The following is an 18,770-nucleotide window of genomic DNA, read 5'->3' as shown; positions in this document are numbered from 1 at the left end:
GATTTTATTACGGGCTTATTTTACAATGGGGTACAGTGATTACATTAGTAAAGCATCCTGACAGAGACCTTTTGGTCCACAGTGATATCGAATAAAAAAAAAGAAAATGAAGTAAGCAAGTAAACAATATAATATGCACTACAGAGTATATTGCTTAAATGTTTACATAACTGAGTATTGAATATTTGAAAAGCACTAATATACATGACATCCTCTTCAAGCATAGCGTGGAAATGGTATTCGGGGAAAAAGGGGTTAGGAGGAGGAAGAGAAGACATATTATTGTTGGGCTGATCTTGTGTGTCCTCAAGTCTTAGAGTTTTCTGGGAACCTCCTGAGGGTGAATCCCAGCTCACTGCCTCACGACGACCTCGATCCAGTGGCGGTAGGGTATGATGCTCGTGTAGAGGGTCACTGGTTCGTTGATATCAGAGGCCACTGGACCGATGCCCAATAAGTAGAAACGGCCGCCGTCTTCCACGTTGCGGAACAGGAGGGCAGAGAATCGAAGCTGGAGAAGATCGAAATGAGAACATAAGAATATATGAATAAAGGAGAGACCATAAGGCCTACACTAGGCAGTTCCGTATCCATCACCACCTGTCGTCCCCAATCATTAAGATGTCTAATCGAGTGACCAGTATCGAAGTGACCAGGGTCGAACCCAAATCGTTAATTATATGGCATCACTTTACACTAGGGATTTGTATGTATATATGTAGTAGTGGTACCACCTTGGATTGCTAACTTTGCTGTCCCGAGATTGGTCTCCACCCTTAGGGCTTGTAGAGTATATTTGGAAAAACGTGTTTGTGTGTATGTGTGTGTGTGTGTCTGTGTGTGTGTATGTATGCCCGAGGACACAGTATTACCAGGTTGTACCATATCAACTGTGGAGCTCTTATCCGGGGTGTAATAGCTGTCGGTAACGAGGTCAGCGTATGATAGAAGACACTGGTGAATCAAACACACACGCACGCGCACACACACACACATACACACACACACACACACACACACACACACACACACACACACACACACACACACACACACACACACACACACAGTCCAAGCGTTAAATTCTTACCGTTTTGAAATTAGCCACGACCCCTAGGTGATTCTTGGAGATCAGTTCGATGCTCTTGACCTGCTCACGAGGGTACTTGGCATTGTAATCCTTAAGGAACTTGTAGAAGACGACTGGACCGTACGAATTGAAAGTTCCAAAAAACTTTTCCAAACCACCTGTGGAAGAAAACACACCGCGTCAAGACAGGCATTATTCGAGAGTGTAGCTAGGACCCATGTTCTTGTACCCATGCAAGTAAGTATTGTCCTCTGGGATTGAAATTCTCTCTTTATTACCATTTTCGGCAGCAAAACCGTAGACTGTGGCGTTTTGGATCCGCCCCTCGGGGTTGATCGTCGCGAACAGACCAGGAAGACATGCTGGCTGCACTTTTTCTGGGAAATAAAAGACGGGATTTACTCATTGAAATATTTAGTTTTAAAACTTGCGAACTTTTTGTGTATGTATATGCATACATACACACATACAGGCATACATACCTATTCACCCGTAAGTTAAATACAGTGCACACACACACACACACACACACACACACACACACACACACACACACACACACACACACACACACACACACACACACACACACACATACACAAACATACACGAATTTATATGGATTGATAAGCTCCGCCTGTGTGACTCGAACCCTTGCATGAGTCCCAGCGGCTGAGGTTATTAATCCATTTGTCGTAACGAGACACAAAAAACATAGAATGTATGTGTGTGTGTGTGTGTGTGTGTGTGTGTGTGTGTGTGTGTAGTTGGCATAGTTTCCAGTGAGAACATGTATTTTGAAAGAAGTGCAAATATCGTGTGTACAGGGAATTTGGATTACCTGAGAAGGTTATAGGTATCTTCAAGGTAGCCACAGCTACGTTACTTCCAGTGAGAAGGTCATCGGGGTTCTCCACGGTAGGAAGTGTGCTTATTCCCAGCAGTTCAACGACTTTGACTTCATCTCCCACCGGTGCCAACACAGCGTCTCTGGAGATATAGTGTACACATTAATACCCTTTCCCGGAGCCGGTTGAATCGTTGCCATCAGCCGATGACTAAGATGCAGAAACAGGCGTTAGTTTGTATTAATCTGAACTGGATTTGCTCCGAAACCAGGCTGGTTATCTTATCACTGAGTCTAGATCTAACGAGGAGTTGACTGCATGATGCAAGAAAGTTGGGGAAGTTCTTGTGATAAATAGCATGAATATCCTCTTTTCTTCATCACCTTGGTCATGGTTTGGCCATTTCCAATGTTGCAGTGACAGAACATCAGTGCTTCTCGGTTTATAACGAAGCTGAATGTAGAAAAAGTAAACATGCAAACAGCCAGAATTAAAAAGAAAAAAAAAGACTGTAAACAAACACTTAGGCAGCCAAAAGAAATAAGAGACAACTAATTCACAGAGATTAGAGCATTTCGCGTAGGTATTTTGGTCGTGTGTTTTGCTACATTGCCTGTGACCCTGGCAGTAGGCGGAGGACAGAGAGGAACTTTGTTCACAGGGATCTAAAATTAGGGGACTACAAATGGTGTTGGATGGATGTGAGGTAGGTGAAGGGCTGTTATATGCCTTGGGTAGTCCACCTCACTTTTTAGGGAGAGAGGGCGTTTTGGCATATGTGTATATGCAATGTGTGAATGTTGAGGCCTTCTGACAAGTTAAGAAAGATGGAAAAGAGGACACGGGTCAAAATCCGAGTTTATTACTGACCAGTTTTGCTTTGAGCTTCTTCAGAGGCTCTGGAGAAGCTGAAAGCGAAACCGGCGAGGGATAAACTCGGAATTAAACTCGTGTCCTCATTTTCCACCTTTCTCAAGTATGTATGTATGCATGCATGTATGTTTTCTCCTAGCCGGAGCATCCACGAGTTAACATGAATTAGAGAAGGATACTCACACTTTATTGATGAGGAGACAGAAAGGAGAGGCGACGACGTGGCGACTGGAGATGACGACTCCTACGCAGTGGACACTGAAGTCTTTGCCTCTGCCTTTGCCCATGGGGATCACCCATGGAGCGTTGTCCTCCTTTCCGCCACTGTTCTCATACCTCGGGTTCTGCCGGAATCACACATAAGTAGTCAACAAGAACTTGACTTCTGCATAAGAGATAAGGCTCCAGTCACCACGTGAGAAGTCGACCAAACCTTGACTTATATGTGAGCATAAAACACGAGGCTGCAGTTATCCTAAAGTCTTGGTCATATTCTAGCATAGATATTTGTTACAGTAGTATTGATGACAATGATAATGAAATCCTTGACATCATTTCCGATAATGCAGTTGACACATTCGGTTGCTCTTTGGTTTTAGTAGTTCTTTTCATTCGTATGTCGTCATATACAATAGGGCTATGATGGTAATCCCATGACCAAAAGATTTCTTTAACATCTGTGGTCGGATGAGTTCACAAAAGCTATCGTAAGTGTGCGTCGTACAACCCAACATCCCACAACTCTATCGAATTCTTTCTTGTACTTCCTACAATCACTTCAATATTATGTTTTTTCTGAGTTGGCAAATATGCACTTTCTCGTCCTGTATGCCTCATGCCGGATTGGCTGACCAGAGCAAGTGTGAGTAGCACCGTTGCTCTGCAAATGTATATACAGTGTTGCAGCGCTGTGGTGTTGTTCAGGTAGTTAGAGACAAGGTGTATGGGTCTGAAAAGTGCATTTTCGCTAAGCTATATATATAAAGATAAGCATAGGATCTACATCTAATGGCAGACTTGACTTACCCTTCCGCAGTCTTTGGGCAGAGAAGTCAATAGCGGCAGACTAGAAGCCTGTTTTCCATCATCAGTCGCAAGTTCGAACTCTGACTTGGAATACATCTGATCGTTAATGTGCTGGGTTTTGTCTTCATTCCCGTTGAGATCCTGCCATGCCGCGGACACGTCCTTCTCCTGATTCGTATCTAATGTAGGCAGCAGAACCTCCATGTCTGGGTTGACTAATTGGACAGTAGAGGGTCCTGGAATTGCGGACAGCTGGGTTTTAGTTTCAGATCTATGAATAGAACGAGGAGGGCAGGGAACGAAAGTGGAATGAAGAGGGAGCACATGCAATGGACACAGCAATGATCGGAACACTCGTACAAGTCTTTGCTGTCCTAGAAGTGTAATTTTGCTCGGAGGTCATTAATATTTCCCAAATTTTCGTACGATTTATAGGCCACAATAAACCCTTGTTAACCGCTACATTCTGCATATGGTGTAATTTTGTAGATGATTGTACCATGTGACCGTCGATGTGTTAAGATGAAGTCTCCACTGTATTGTTATCATATCAAACCTCTCGCCACGAGAATTTCCTAAGCAAAGTAGAATTATGTCTATAGAAATATCATATATATATAATATATATTTTTATATATATATATATATATATATATATATATATATATGTGTGTGTGTGTGTGTGTGTGTGTGTGTGTGTGTGTGTGTGTGTGTGTGTGTAAGTGTATCTTAGTGTCGTTTGGCAACAGGCAATTATATCCCGTAATGTGTGGAGTTCTCCCTACCTGCATAAGCGAGGGCTACGAGAAGCAGGGCCAGGAACATGGAGCGCGCTTCCATCGTGATCAGCTTCTGCAAAAGAGGAACCTTCTTTAAGACCCAAAAGAACCAGAAACGTCAAAGGGGATCGTCACAGATACAAAGATATCAAGATCTTAAGAATTCTGTGGTCTGTTGGGAGCAGAAGTACCTGAGGTACTCCAGCGTTTGGGTGTTCACGTACTTTGCAGAAGTCGTTCCGGGTGTGGAGGCAGTTGGTGTCTGAGCCTCACGAGGTAAGGCTCAGGTATATAGGCAGGGCACGAGCGTTCCCAAGTTCTTCGTTAGTTTGTCAAAGCGCAAAGTTTACCTGAAGGGTCGCGTCGCTTCGTTCTGTCGATTCACGGGAATTATTGTTTTCGCAGAATCATGAGTTCATTTGTTCGTTTCTTGACTGCAGCTTTTCATTATTTTTGTTGTTATTATTAACGTCATTATCATTAATGTTATTAGATATTAATATTGTTTTGTTGTTGTTGTTATATTATTGTTATTATTATTATTATAATTATCATTATTATTTATTCTTTTATTATTATTATTATTATTATCATTATTATTTTGTTATCGTTATTACTGATAGTATTATTTTTATCATTGTTGTCATTATTATTATAATTATTATTATTATTATTATTATTATTAATTATTGTTGTTGTTATTATTATTATCATTATTATCATTATTATTGTTATTATTATTATCATCAATATCATTATCAATATCATTTGTATTATTGATATTATTAGCATCACTATCATTGTTATTATTATTATGAGTTTTGTTATTATCATCATTATCATTGTTATTATTTTTAGTATTATTGTTGTTATTATCATTAATATTACTATTACTATTGTTATTATTATTACTATTAATTTACTCGTGTAATTTATGATTATAATTACTGCTATTCATAGCACCGCTATCATTGCAATTCCTAATAATGCTGATAATGTTAGGAGTGACGTCATTAATTACAGAACCCTACGAACACCATCTTCATTCACCTCCTCGTCCTCTCTTAATTTCTTTCCTAAACATCTTTTTATTTTACTTTCAAGATTTTCTGTCATACTCTTATCCCATTTTACATCTTCTCTCCTCTTTGCTTCCTTTATCTTATACTTGACCTCCCTTCTCTTTACTTTGTACCTCTCATACGATTCCCTCGTCCTAATTTGTAGCCAATCTATAAAAGCCTGCTTCTTCTCTTCTACACCCATCTTTGCTTCCTTATCCCACTATTCACTACCCTTCCTTCTATTTCCTCCCGCCCTCCTTGTTCCACATACTATCTTTGCACACGTTATGACTCCCTCCTTGAACCATCCCCATTCCTCCTCCGCTCCTAGTTCTACTCTATCCTTCACTCCCCCCCCCTCCTCTCTCAGCTTCTTCTTATACTCCTACTCTTCTTACTCATTTAAGCAGCTCACTCTAAGTGCCTCCTTACCTTCTGCCCTTTTCCTCTTTCTCCACCCATTCTTCACTCTCAATATACCTTCCACCAGAAAATGATCTGATATTCCCCCACTCTATTCCCTTAGAACATGTACACCCTTAACTTTTCAAACCATACTCCCGGTCACCACTATATAGTCCATTAACGCTCTATCTGCCACCCTTCCATCCACCCCCCTCTCCTATGTATAGTTATGCTTGACTTTCTTCCTAAATACTGTATTTGCTATCATCAACTCTCGAGACACATCTCCACCATGAATTCTCCACTACAATTTTTACGTGGAACTCCATACTTCCCAATCACCCCGTCTATTGGGTTGTTTCCTACCCTAGCATTAAGGTCTCTCAATACAACTACATTGACATTTCTCTCTAGTCCCTCTATGCACTCATTTAAATCTACCCAAAAAGCCTCCCTTTCCTCTACGCTCTTCTCACTACCAGGCCCATACGCACTTACAAAAACCTACATCTCCGTTCCCAGCCTCACCTTCATCCACATCAGCCTTGAAGAACCTCCTTCCACTCCACTTCAAGCTTACCTATCTCTTCACTTACTAGTGTAGCCACCCCTTTTCTGCCTCGTCCTCTCTTCACTCCTGAGAACCTCCCAACTACATTCCCAAACTGACACTCACCCCTCCCTTTCAATTTAGGTTCATTCAAAGCCAACACATACATCTTTCTTCTTCCAAACATACTGCCTATCTCTTCCCATTTACTCTCATCTGTACCACATCCACGCACATTTGATGACCCAAATCTTAGGGTACTGGTTGGAAAACTCCAAGACTCTCTCATGCCTTCCCGTTTTTTGTCGCCTTTTACGACTCAAGTGGGAAGACTTGGTGGCAGCATTCTATCCCCCACCACAGGGTAGGCGAAAAAAAGGAAATCAATATTCAGAGAGATGGTACAGGACATTAAGAAGGGGTTGGGGGACAGCATAACGGGAGGATAGTCGTAGTATGATAAAAATTTCATCATTTATGTATGAACGGAGTTTTCCTCTATCACAGAGAAAAAAGTGTAGATCTGGTCCGTAGGGTCGCCCCATATAGACCCTAATGTATCAACTGTATGCTACTTTGCCACAATAACATGCAGCAAATACCCCAGACGCCGATATCCGCGTGGACCACACACACACCTCATGACGCCTACTTAGACGTTATCGTATGGAAGTGATGAGGTCGATTACCACATCACGGTCGAAAATTATCGTCCCAATAGTAGGAGAGAGTAACTTAAACTACGAAACTGTTTTAGGACTTAATATAGATTCGGCCGTCCGCCATCATATGAATAATACTCGATGAATATATAAATGCTCTGTAAAGCGTATGTAAATATGACTATATACAAATCCACTTAGTAATATAACAGTAATGCTCGTGTGAGATGTAATGTTTACAATATACGGTAATGATGGGAATTGGTATATACAATAATATAATGCAGATTAACAATATTATGTACAATGAAGCTATGTACACTTAGGGGACACTGCAGCAGTTGTGGCGTGTTGCCACAGAAATGGTAGGATTGACCACCATGCTGGCCTCTTGTTACAGGTTAACCCGTAATGTGAAGCTATAAACCCAGGATATGACTGGAGAAGACACACATATTTTACCATATAGCAGCTGGGCTGTGTGGTTACGGGCGATCATGGCTGTAATAGAACGGAAACACACAGAATACGGTGGTGGTGATTTTAAGTAAAGAAAGTGAGGGTAAATCAGAGGAGAAACTTGGGAAAGTTTGACCTGGAAAACGACATTCAGTAGTTAAGGGGAAAAATGAATACATAGCATAGATAAGTGAACAAATAAAGTTGAAGTCTATGGAGCTCTTCTTAAGGAAATAAACACCATATGAGGATGGAGTCTTTATAAGCACGAAGTTTCGCCTATTACAGCTTTTTCATGTACTTGAAAAAGCTTAAGCGAAACGCCGTACATTTAATGTTTATTTGTATAGACTTGTCGGCAACTGCCACTTTCATACAGCTCTTTTTAAGCCATCTGAAATTTATGATGATAGTAGGATAGGTTGGTCTCTCTATCATCGGTTGACAGAAGGTTGTCAGTTCCATTTAATTAATAATAATAAAAACAATGGTAATAAGAATAAAATATTAAACAAATATATAAATAAATTTATAAACAAATAATAAACAAACAAACAAATGAAATAAGATAAAAAAAAAAAAAAGATAAAAATAGTCGATTACTTTTATTACTCTCCCTCTGTTCTGGTACTATCCTTCGTTATATCTCTCCATTACCACGTCTGTGATTTCTTATGATGAGCGATATTGTCCCCAAGGATAGAGGCGCTGGGTATTCCCGAGAAGTTTGATCACGTATTGCCAAGATGGTAAATGATGGAGGAGATTAAGAATCTAAGTTCTTCCTTCTAGATTAAAACTAAGTTCTGGTAATACATCTTGTCCAATACACTGGTCAACAAAATTGATTGAAATACCTGTCCCACAAGCAAAAGGAGGTAAACTTGATATTTTTTTTTCTGATGATTTCAAATATGTTTTCAGAAAATTTCTATCATGCATATTTTTTCTGTGATAGCATATTAAATTTTAAACAACTATAACAAATACATGATGCTGATATTTCAATTAAACTTATCTTTAAAATGTAGAAATATGATTTTCGAGTTCATTTTGCTTCTGGGAGATATCTTTTTAGTGCCCAACACTAATCGGTCAACACTGGGGAGCTCCATTTCCCTTGATACCGGGTTTCCATGTTCAGAACGCCCTGGTCAAACCTCTCACCGTGCTCGTCACTTACGGCACAAAGATTTGCAGGAAAATGTCCCAATGAAAGTGTAGGAAGCGGATTTTTAGGCTCATATTGCATTCCCAAAAGCTCTGCGCAAACTTTCTTAAATGACAGCTATGCAGCTTTTTCAAGACCATTTAGCACTTCATCAAAATTCTAGCCTCATATCGGCTCCCTAATATGTGGTCCAAGAACACCTTCTTTGATTTTTGCGTCACTTACTCTGGGAAACTTGTTTTTCAAATATGTTAATCCCTTGCCAGTTCTATCTCTACCTTAAAAAAAAAAAAAAAAAAAAAAAAAAAAAAAACTAACCCTAGCTTAATATGCAAAGGAGGCAGATAAATTTTCTCTAAATCAACAAGAGGAGGATTGACAACATTCTTCTCTCCTGGGGTCAAAGATCGTTTCGGCCACACATATTTTTTCATATTGATTTTTCTTATCCCGACTGTCCCACTCACAGAGAAAGAAAAAAAAAAAAAAAAAAAAAAAAAACTTTGTGTAACCCAGCTGCATTCCAAGTAAAAGTCCCACAACCTTTAGGTCACCACGGATATTCCATTTATGCTCTTCATACTTATTTTATATTTATTTATTTATTACAGTAGAAACTTCATACACTCATATATTTCCTTCATCGTAGCTGCATGGGCCAGAGGACCAGAAGGAAACTCATTTCAATTGTGGAGCAAAACAACTTTCAGGCTCACTTTTGAAGAGTCAATAAACAAGCGCTACTCATTCCTGTCATATTTATGGTTAATTTCCTCCATAACAGAATATATGTCATTGCAAAACACCACACCATCCTCAAGTGGAAAAAACTGTTCAAAATCACAATGTTGCTTATGATAAAATCTAACTTTTTATTCTTTCAGGAGAAGATTGCAACCCTTTAACCTGGAAGCAAAAAGTTCAGATTACTTTGTTTGACAAGTTTAAATCACGCACACGATCATTCAGATCTCCCTGACTCTGTAAATGTGGTTCACTTGAAGAACAGATTGGCTGAAAGTGCATGTCTTCTGTTTCTTTTTCCATAACCTCTTCACTTGACTCATCATCACTTAGTTCCATTTGTTTTGGAGGGTCAGGTACAGGAAAGTCTTGACTGTGAGGTACTGGTCTCATAGCAGATGATAAATTAGGATATTTTACAATATGCTCAGGTATCGATGTTATACTTCTACCTTTTATATTTGTAATGCAGAAGTAGCAATCTGAAGTATGATCTTTTGGTTCTCTCCAAACCATAGGGATCCGTTATCCGAAAAGATTTGAAGAGGAATGTTGTATTTACAGAACACGTTGTCGACTAAGGCTTGGGGCACCGTTTCTGGCGATTTGTCTGGTAGGGGCACTAGTATTAAATACTTTGAAAAGTAATCCACTGCGGCAAGGACGTATTGGGAACCTTGGCGGCTTGGGGGGTAGTTTTGAAAAATGATGCCCATAGTATCCCATGGTTCTGAGGGGATGGGTACTTCTCCAACTTGGAGAAGGGTTCAATGTGACGGGTGATGGCGGTGGCTATGTTGGGCCAGTCGTACGCCCGTTTGGTGTTTGCTAGGCATGTATGTCTGCCTTGGTGACCTGCAATGGGGCTAACGTGGACCATTAGGAGGATTCTTTGAATCAATGAATTTTGGGATTACTGTTTAGGTTGGGGGTAGTAGTGCCTGTTAAGAACTCCATCCTTTAGATGTAATTCTCGGAGGGGCACAGAGGCGGGGGGGGGGTGTAGGGTTGGTGGGTTGTGGTGCTGGGTTTTGTCGGAGTGTGAGTATATATTATGGACCAAGCATTGAGTAGGAAATAAAAATTATTCTAAGGTCTGTCACTGAACAGTTTCTTAAGTTCTGAACAATATTCTGTGTATGAGAGACCAGATTCTAGTTTTGGTTCTAAGAGACGTGGTCCCTTAACCCATCTCTGCCATAATAGTACAACTGGTAAGTATACAACGTGGGAAAGCATTTGTACAATACTGAATTGGTCCCAGTGAGCAGATTTATCTTTATCAACCACAGTTCACTTTAATTCTAAGCCATCAACATCGAGAACCTCGAGGAGGCATACATGCAGAAATTGAAAGGTGGCTAAGGACTAGAACCTCGGCTAGCACGTAACAAGTGATAGTGCCGTAACCGATTGCGCTATTAAGAGAGATAGTTGAGCGTAACTTTTCTTATATATTTGTATGCTCGAATTACAAACACGTACACAAAATTTTGCGTTCAGTACATCTACGCCATGATAGTACAATTGGTAAGAATGCAGTGCAGGAATGTATTTGTACAAAACTGAATGGGTTCCAGTGAACAGATTTACATTTATCAACCACAATTTACTTTAATTCTAAGCCATCAACATTGAGAATCTCGAGTAGGCATACATGCAGAAATTGAAACGTTACAGCTAAGGAGTCGAACCTCCGCTAGCACATAACAAGCGATAGTGACTTAACCGGTTGCGCTATCTAGAGAGATATAAGTTGAGCGCAACTTTTCTTATATATTGTATGCTCGGGTTACACACACGTACACGAAATTTTACGTTCAATCTATCTCCGTCAAGATAGTACAGTTGGTAAGTATACAAGGAGGGAAAATATTTGTACAACACCGAATGGGTTCCAGTGAACGACTTTGCATTTATCAGCCACACTTCACTTTAATTCTAAGCCATCAACATCGAGAACCTCGAGGAGGCATACATGCAGAAATTGAAACGTGGTACAACTAAGGACTCGAACCCCCGCCAGCACGTAACAAACAATAGTGACATAACCGATTGCGCTATCAAGAGAGATATAAGTTGAGCACAGCTTTTCTTATATATTTGTATGCTCGATTTTTATACACGTACACGAAGTTTTGCATTCAACCCATCTCCGCCAAGATAGTGCAATTGGTAAGTATAGAATGAGGGAAAGTATTTGCAGAACACTGAATGGGTTCCAGTGTTTCGAAATGATATTTGCGTTGTTTAGGAAGGACTGCCTTAGGTCGTCTTGTGGACGATCCTCATTTCGCTCCCTCTCGGCGGATCTTGCCGTCGTAGATGGAAGTGGCTGTTGACGAGCCACCAGCGGTGCCTCCTAACTTGCGGATATTCTTGTTGTGATTCGCTTGGTTATGTCACAGTGTCTTCTGTGTTGTTGTTGTCTTGTGCTTCATTTATATTGACCCAAACCACTTGTTTGGGTTTGCGAACGATATTTTTTTTTTGCCTGGTTTATTTGCAATTAATTATTTATTTGGGTATATCTATGTCTTGCTGGTGGGTGCAAGCCTTGGCTTGCGACCCTCCTTTCTGAGGTTGAAGAAGACTTATTTTAAATAGATTTACTTATATATCTATTTGCACATTTATTTAAAAATTATATTAACTTCCTCTTGACTTTGGGTCTCGCCACTGTGGGCAAAGCAAAACTTTGTGAAATAAAGAAAGGTGTAAGGGGCAGATTTTATTACAGGCTTATTTTACAATGGGGTACAGTGATTACATTAGTAAAGCATCCTGACAGAGACCTTTTGGTCCACAGTGATATGGGATGAAAAGAAAAAAATGAAGTAAGCAAGTAAACAATATAATATGCACTACAGAGTATATTGCTTAAATGTTTACATAACTGAGTATTGAATATTTGACAAGCACTAATATACATGACATCCTCTTCAAGTATAGCGTGGAGGAGGAAGAGAAGACATCTTATTGTTGGGCTGATCTTGTGTGTCCTCAAGTCTTAGGGTTTTCTGGGAACCTCCTGAGGGTGAATCCCACCTCATTGCCTCACGACGACCTCGATCCAGTGGCGGTGGGGTATGATGCTCGTGTAGAGGGTCACTGGTTCGTTGATATCAGAGGCCACTGGACCGATGCCCAATAAGTAGAAACGGCCGCCGTCTTCCACGTTGCGGAACAGGAGGGCAGAGAATCGAAGCTGGAGAAGATCGAAATGAGGAAATGAGTCGAGCGACCAGAATCGAACCCAAATCGTTACTTATATGGCATGACTTTACACTAGGAATTTATATGTATATATGTAGTGGTACCACCTTGGATTACTTACTTTGCTGTCCCGAGATTGGTCCCCACCCTTAGGGCCTGTAGAGTCTGACAGTATTTGGAAAAACGTGTTTGTGTGTGTGTGTTTTTCTGTGTCTGTGTGTGTGTATGTATGCCCGAGGCCACAGTATTACCAGGTTGTACCATATCAACTGTGGAGCTCTTATCCGGGGTGTAATAGCTGTCGGTAACGAGGTCAGCGCATGATAGAAGACACTGGTGAATGAAACACACACGCACGCACACACACACACATACACACACACACACACACACACACACACACACACACACACACACACACACACACACACACACACACACACACACACACAGTCCAAGCGTTAAATTCTTACCGTTTTGAAATCAGCCACGACCCCTAGATGATTCTTGGAGATCAGTTCGATGCTCTTGACCTGCTCACGAGGGTACTTGGCATTGTAATCCTTAAGGGACTTGTAGAAGACGACTGGACCGTACGAATTGAAAGTTCCAAAAAACTTTTCCAAACCACCTGTGGAAGAAAACACACCGCGTCAAGACAGGCATTATTCGAGAGTGTAGCTAGGACCCATGTTCTTGTACCCATGCAAGTAAGTATTGTCCTCTGGGATTGAAATTCTCTCTTTATTACCATTTTCGGCAGCAAAACCGTAGACTGTGGCGTTTTGGATCCGCCCCTCGGGGTTGATCGTCGCGAACAGACCAGGAAGACATGCTGGCTGCACTTTTTCTGGAAAATAAAAGAGGGGATTCACTCATTAAGATATTTAGTTGTAAAACTTGCGAACTTTTTGTGTATGCATATGCATACATACACACATACTTATATATGTTCAGGCATACATACATATTCACCTGTAAGTTAAATACAGTGCGCGCTCGCACACACACACACACACACACACACACACACACACACACACACACACACACACACACACACACACACACACACACACACACACACATACACAAACAAACACGAATGTATATGGATTGATAAGCTCCGCCTGTGTGACTCGAACCCTTTCATGAGTCTCAGCGGCTGAGGTTATCAATCCATTTGTCGTAACGACACATAAGAAACATATAATGTATGTGTTTGTGTGTGTGTGTAGTTGGCATAGTTTCCACTGAGAACATGTATTTTGAAAGAAGTGAAAATATCGTGTGTACAGGAAATTTGGATTACCTGAGAAGGTTATAGGTATCTTCAAGGTGGCCACAGCTATGTTACTTCCAGTGAGAAGGTCATCGGGGCTCTCCGCTGTAGGAAGTGTGCTTATTCCCAGCAGTTCAATGACTTTGACTTCATCTCCCACGGGTGCCAACACAGCGTCGCTGGAGGTATAGTGTGCACATTAATACCCTTTCCCCGAGCCGGTTGAATCGTTGCCATCAGCCGATGACCAAGATGCAGAAACAGGCGTTAGTTTGTATTAATCTGAACTGAGTCTAGATCTAACGAGGAGTTGACTGCAAGAAATAAGAAAGTTGGGGAAGTTCTTTTGATACATAGCATGAATGTCCTCTTGTCCTCATCACCTTGGTCATGGTTTGGCCATTTCCAATGTTGCAGTGACAGAACATCAGTGCTTCTCAGTTTGTAACGAAGCTGAATGTAGAAAAAGTAAACATGCAAACAGCCAAAAAAAAAAAAAAAAAAAATGGCTGTAAACAAACACTTAGGCAGCCAAAAGAAATAAGTAAGAAACAAGCAATTCACAAAGATTAGAGCATTTCGCGTAGGTATTTTGGTCGTGTGTTTTGCTACATTGCCTGTGACCCTGGCAGTAGGCGGAGGACAGAGAGGAACTTTGTCCACAGGGATCTAAAATGGGGGGACTACAAATGGTGTTGGATGGATGTGGGGTAGGTGAAGGGCTGTTATATACCTTGGGTAGTCCACCTCACTTTTAAGGGAGAGAGGGCGTTTTGGCATATGTGTATATGCAATGTGTGAATGTTGAGGCATTCTGACAAGTTAAGAAAGATGGAAAAGAGGACACGGGTCAAAATCCGAGTTTATGACTGACCAGTTTTGTTTTGAGCATCTGCAGAGGCTCTGGAGAAGCTGAAAGCGAAACCGGCGAGGGATAAACTCGTGTCCTCATTTTCCACCTTTCTCAAGTATGCATGCATGCATGTATGTTTTCTCCTAGCCGGAGCATCCACGAGTTGACATGAATTAGAGAAGGATACTCACACTTTATTGGCGAGGAGACAGAAAGGAGAGGCGACGACGTGGCGACTGGAGATGATGACTCCTACGCAGTGGACACTGAAGTCTTTGCCTCTGCCTTTGCCCATGGGGATCACCCATGGAGCGTTGTCCTCCTTTCCGCCACTGTTCTCATACCTCGGGTTCTGCCGGAAGCACACATAAGTAGTCAACAAGAACTTGACTTATGCATAAGAGATAAGGCTCCAGTCACCACGTGAGAAGTCGACAAAACCTTGACTTATTTGTGAGCATGAAACACGAGGCTGCAGTTATCCTAAAGTCTTGGTCATACTCTAGCATAGATATTTGTCACAGTAGTATTAATTACAATGATAATGAAATCCTTGACATCATTTCCGATAATGCAGTTGACACATTCGGTTGCTCTTTGGTTTTAGTAGTTCTTTTCATTCGTATGTCGTCATATACAATAGGGCTATGATGGTAATCCCATGACCAAAATATTTCTTTAACTTCTGTGGTCGGATGAGCTCACAAAAGCTATCGCAAGTGCGCGTCGTACAACCCAACATCCCACAACTCTATCGGAATCTTTCTTGAACTTACTACAATCACTTCAATACTATGTTTTTCCTGAGTTGGCAAATATGCACATTTCTTGTCCTGAATGCCTCATGCCGGATTGCCTGACCAGAGCAAGTGTGAGTAGCACCGTTGCACTGCAATTGTATATAAAGTGTTGGAGCGCTGTTCAGGTAGTTAGAGACAAGGTGTACTCGTATGGGTCTGAAAAGTGCATTTTCGCTAAGCTATATATATGAAAATAAGCATAGGATCTACATCTAATGGCAGACTTGACTTACCCTTCCGCAGTCTTTGGGCAGAGAAGTCAATAGCGGCAGACTAGAAGCCTGTTTTCCAGCATCAGTCGCAAGTTCGAACTGTGACTTGGAATACATCTGATCGTTAATGTGGTGGGTTTTGTCTTCATTCCCGTTGAGATCTTGCCAAGCCGCGGACACGTCCTTCTCTTGATTCGTATCTAATGTAGGCAGCAAAACCTCCATGTCTGGGTTGACTAATTGGACAGTAGAGGGTCCTGGAATTGCGGACAGCTGGGTTTTAGTTTCAGATCTATGAATAGGACGAGGAGGGCAGGGAACGAAAGTGGAATGAAGAGGGAGCACATGCAATGGACACAGCAATGATCGGGACACTCGTACAAGTCTTTGCTGGCCTAGAAGTGTAATTTTGCTCGGAGGTCATTAATATTTCCCAAATATTCGTACGATTTATAGGCCACAATAAACCCTTGTTAACCGCTACATTCTGCATATGGTGTAATTTTGTAGATGATTGTACCATGTGACCGTCGATGTGTTAAGATGAAGTCTCCACTGTATTGTTATCATATCAAACCTCTCGCCACGAGAATTTCCTAAGCAAAGTAGAATTATGTCTATATAAATATCATATATATATGTATATATATATATATATATATATATATATATATATATGTGTGTGTGTGTGTGTGTGTGTGTGTGTGTGTGTGTGTGTGTGTAAGTGTATCTTAGTGTCGTTTGGCAACAGGCAATTATATCCCGTAATGTGTGGAGTTCTCCCTACCTGCATAAGCGAGGGCTACGAGAAGCAGGGCCAGGAACATGGAGCGCGCTTCCATCGTGATCAGCTTCTGCAAAAGAGGAACCTTCTTTAAGACCCAAAAGAACCAGAAACGTCAAAGGGGATCGTCACAGATACAAAGATATCAAGATCTTAAGAATTCTGTAGTCTGTTGGGAACAGAAGCGTATACCTGAGGTACTCCGCGTTTGGGTGTTCACGTACTTTGCGGAAGTCGTTCCAGGTGTGGAGGCAGTTGGTGTCTGAGCCTCACGAGGTAAGGCTCAGGTATATAAGCAGGGCACGAGCGTTCCCAAGTTCTTCGTTCGTTTGTCAAAGAGCAAAGTTTTCCTGAAGGGTCGCGTCGCTTCGTTCGGGCGCTTCACGGGAATTATTGTTTTTTGCGGAATCATGAGTTCATTTGTTCGTTTCTTGAATGCGGCTTTTCATGATTTTTGTTGTTATTATTAACGTCATTATCATTAATGTTATTAAATATCAATATTATTATTATCATTATTGTTATATGATATTATTGTTATTATTATTATTATTATTATTATTATTAGTATTATTATTATCATTATTATTATGATTATTATTATCATTGTTATTATTATCATTATTATTATTATTATTATTATTATTATTATTATTATTATCATTATTATTTTGTTATCTTTATTACTGATAGTATTATTTTTATTTTTGTTGTCATTATTATTTTATTATTATTATTATTATTATTACTATTAATATTATTATTATTGTTATCATTGTTGTTGTTATAGTTATTATTATTATTATTATTATTATTATTATTATTGTTGTTATTATTGTTATCATTATTGTTACTACACTTATTTTTGTTATTATCATTAATATTACTGTTACTATTGTTATTATTATTACTATTAATTTACTCGTGTAAATTATGATTATAAATACTGCTTTTCATAGCACCGCTATCATTGCAATTCCTAATAATGCTGATAATGTTAGGAGTGACGTCATTAATTACAGAACCCTACGAACACAATCCTGGACGACCATAGGAGTGCCGGGAAGGTGAATAAGGCTCCTTTCACACGTACCGACTTTTCGCCGTGCGCCGTCAACGACACGACGTCGTGCTCTCAAGTAATCATGGGGGTCTATGGATGCTCTCAGACATGGTCGTGGTTGTGACGTTTAAAATCGTGCAAAAACACCCATGGACATTCGAGAGCATGACGTCATGTCGTGGACGGCACACGGCGAAAAGTCGATACGTGTGGAAGGAGCCTAAGAGAGAGGTTGATCCGCAGATAACGAAGTTATTGGAGCTGCCCCCGCCTCCGCCTCGTCCTTCTCATCCTCATATCCTCCTCTGAGTTTATTCTCACTTTTAAAGAGTAGGATGCGAGGAGATTTAATCGAAGTCTCGAAATGCTCAAAGGCTTTGACAACATCAATGTCGAAGATTACTTTTCATTATGCCATTCAAATACAAGAAGACGTCACGATTTTAAAGAAATTGGTAAAATATTTTCTTCGAATGAAAGTGAGGATTTTTTTTTCAACCTGGTTGTTAATGTGTGGAGTTCGTTACCATCCACCGTCGTTGAAAGTAACACAATGACAACATTTAAAAATTGTTTAGATAAATATTTGGACTCTAATCCGCAAATAAGTTATTGTAACTCTTTGCAATAAAAGATCTGACCTCCTCCTCCTCCTCCTTTTCCTAATCCTGTTCTTCGCTCTCTTTCTCCTCCTCCTCCTCCTCCTCCTCCTACTACTACTACTACTACTACTACTACTACTACTACTATTACTACTACTACTACTGCTGGTGCTCTTCCTCCTGTTCCTTCTACTGTTGCTGCTCATTCTCCTCCTCTTCCTACCACTCCTCATTTTCCTCTTCTTCTTACTGCCACAGCTGCTCCTCCTCCTCCTCTTCATCTTTTT

General features: G+C 40.5%; 2 protein-coding genes across 3 annotated transcripts; both read right to left on the bottom strand.

Annotated features, from left to right (window-relative positions):
* LOC143024963 (uncharacterized) lies at positions 1-4,876 on the bottom strand. The gene is made up of 8 exons (XM_076184498.1): positions 4,808-4,876; positions 4,623-4,689; positions 3,838-4,073; positions 2,995-3,155; positions 1,932-2,080; positions 1,369-1,467; positions 1,091-1,248; positions 1-511 (listed from the first exon to the last, which is right to left on the bottom strand). Exons 2-8 carry the CDS (start codon positions 4,675-4,677, stop codon positions 353-355), a joined length of 1,017 nt encoding a protein of 338 aa, XP_076040613.1. The 5' UTR covers positions 4,678-4,689; positions 4,808-4,876; the 3' UTR covers positions 1-352.
* Positions 4,877-12,399: 7,523 nt separating this feature from the next.
* Positions 12,400-17,112, bottom strand: LOC143024960 (uncharacterized). 2 transcript variants are annotated; one of them, XM_076184496.1, is made up of 8 exons: positions 17,043-17,112; positions 16,822-16,888; positions 16,056-16,291; positions 15,214-15,374; positions 14,200-14,348; positions 13,639-13,737; positions 13,361-13,518; positions 12,400-12,879 (listed from the first exon to the last, which is right to left on the bottom strand). In XM_076184496.1, exons 2-8 carry the CDS (start codon positions 16,874-16,876, stop codon positions 12,721-12,723), a joined length of 1,017 nt encoding a protein of 338 aa, XP_076040611.1. In that variant the 5' UTR covers positions 16,877-16,888; positions 17,043-17,112; the 3' UTR covers positions 12,400-12,720. The 2 variants fall into 2 exon arrangements, with proteins under 2 accessions (XP_076040611.1, XP_076040610.1); XM_076184495.1 differs by having other exon boundaries at positions 12,401-12,879; positions 17,011-17,085.
* Between the last annotated feature and the right edge of the window lie 1,658 nt (positions 17,113-18,770).

This window comes from Oratosquilla oratoria, chromosome 4, assembly GCF_046742065.1.
Source record: "Oratosquilla oratoria isolate Oo_2021 chromosome 4, ASM4674206v1, whole genome shotgun sequence".
NCBI classification, from domain to species: domain Eukaryota; kingdom Metazoa; phylum Arthropoda; class Malacostraca; order Stomatopoda; family Squillidae; genus Oratosquilla; species Oratosquilla oratoria.
This window is presented reverse-complemented; position numbering and strand designations above follow the sequence as displayed.

Excerpts from the sequence above, each read along its gene's own strand:
- LOC143024963 (XM_076184498.1), bottom strand. The coding sequence starts at position 4,677 with ATGGAAGCGCGCTCCATGTTCCTGGCCCTGCTTCTCGTAGCCCTCGCT. Across the intron at positions 4,074-4,622 it reads CGTAGCCCTCGCTTATGCAG|GACCCTCTACTGTCCAATTA; the intron begins GTAGGGAGAACT and ends CCGCAATTCCAG. Across the intron at positions 2,081-2,994 it reads TGTCTCCTCATCAATAAAGT|AGACGCTGTGTTGGCACCGG; the intron begins GTGAGTATCCTT and ends CTATATCTCCAG.
- LOC143024960 (XM_076184496.1), bottom strand. The coding sequence starts at position 16,876 with ATGGAAGCGCGCTCCATGTTCCTGGCCCTGCTTCTCGTAGCCCTCGCT. Across the intron at positions 13,738-14,199 it reads GATACCTATAACCTTCTCAG|AAAAAGTGCAGCCAGCATGT; the intron begins GTAATCCAAATT and ends TTTATTTTCCAG. Across the intron at positions 13,519-13,638 it reads CGGTTTTGCTGCCGAAAATG|GTGGTTTGGAAAAGTTTTTT; the intron begins GTAATAAAGAGA and ends TTTCTTCCACAG.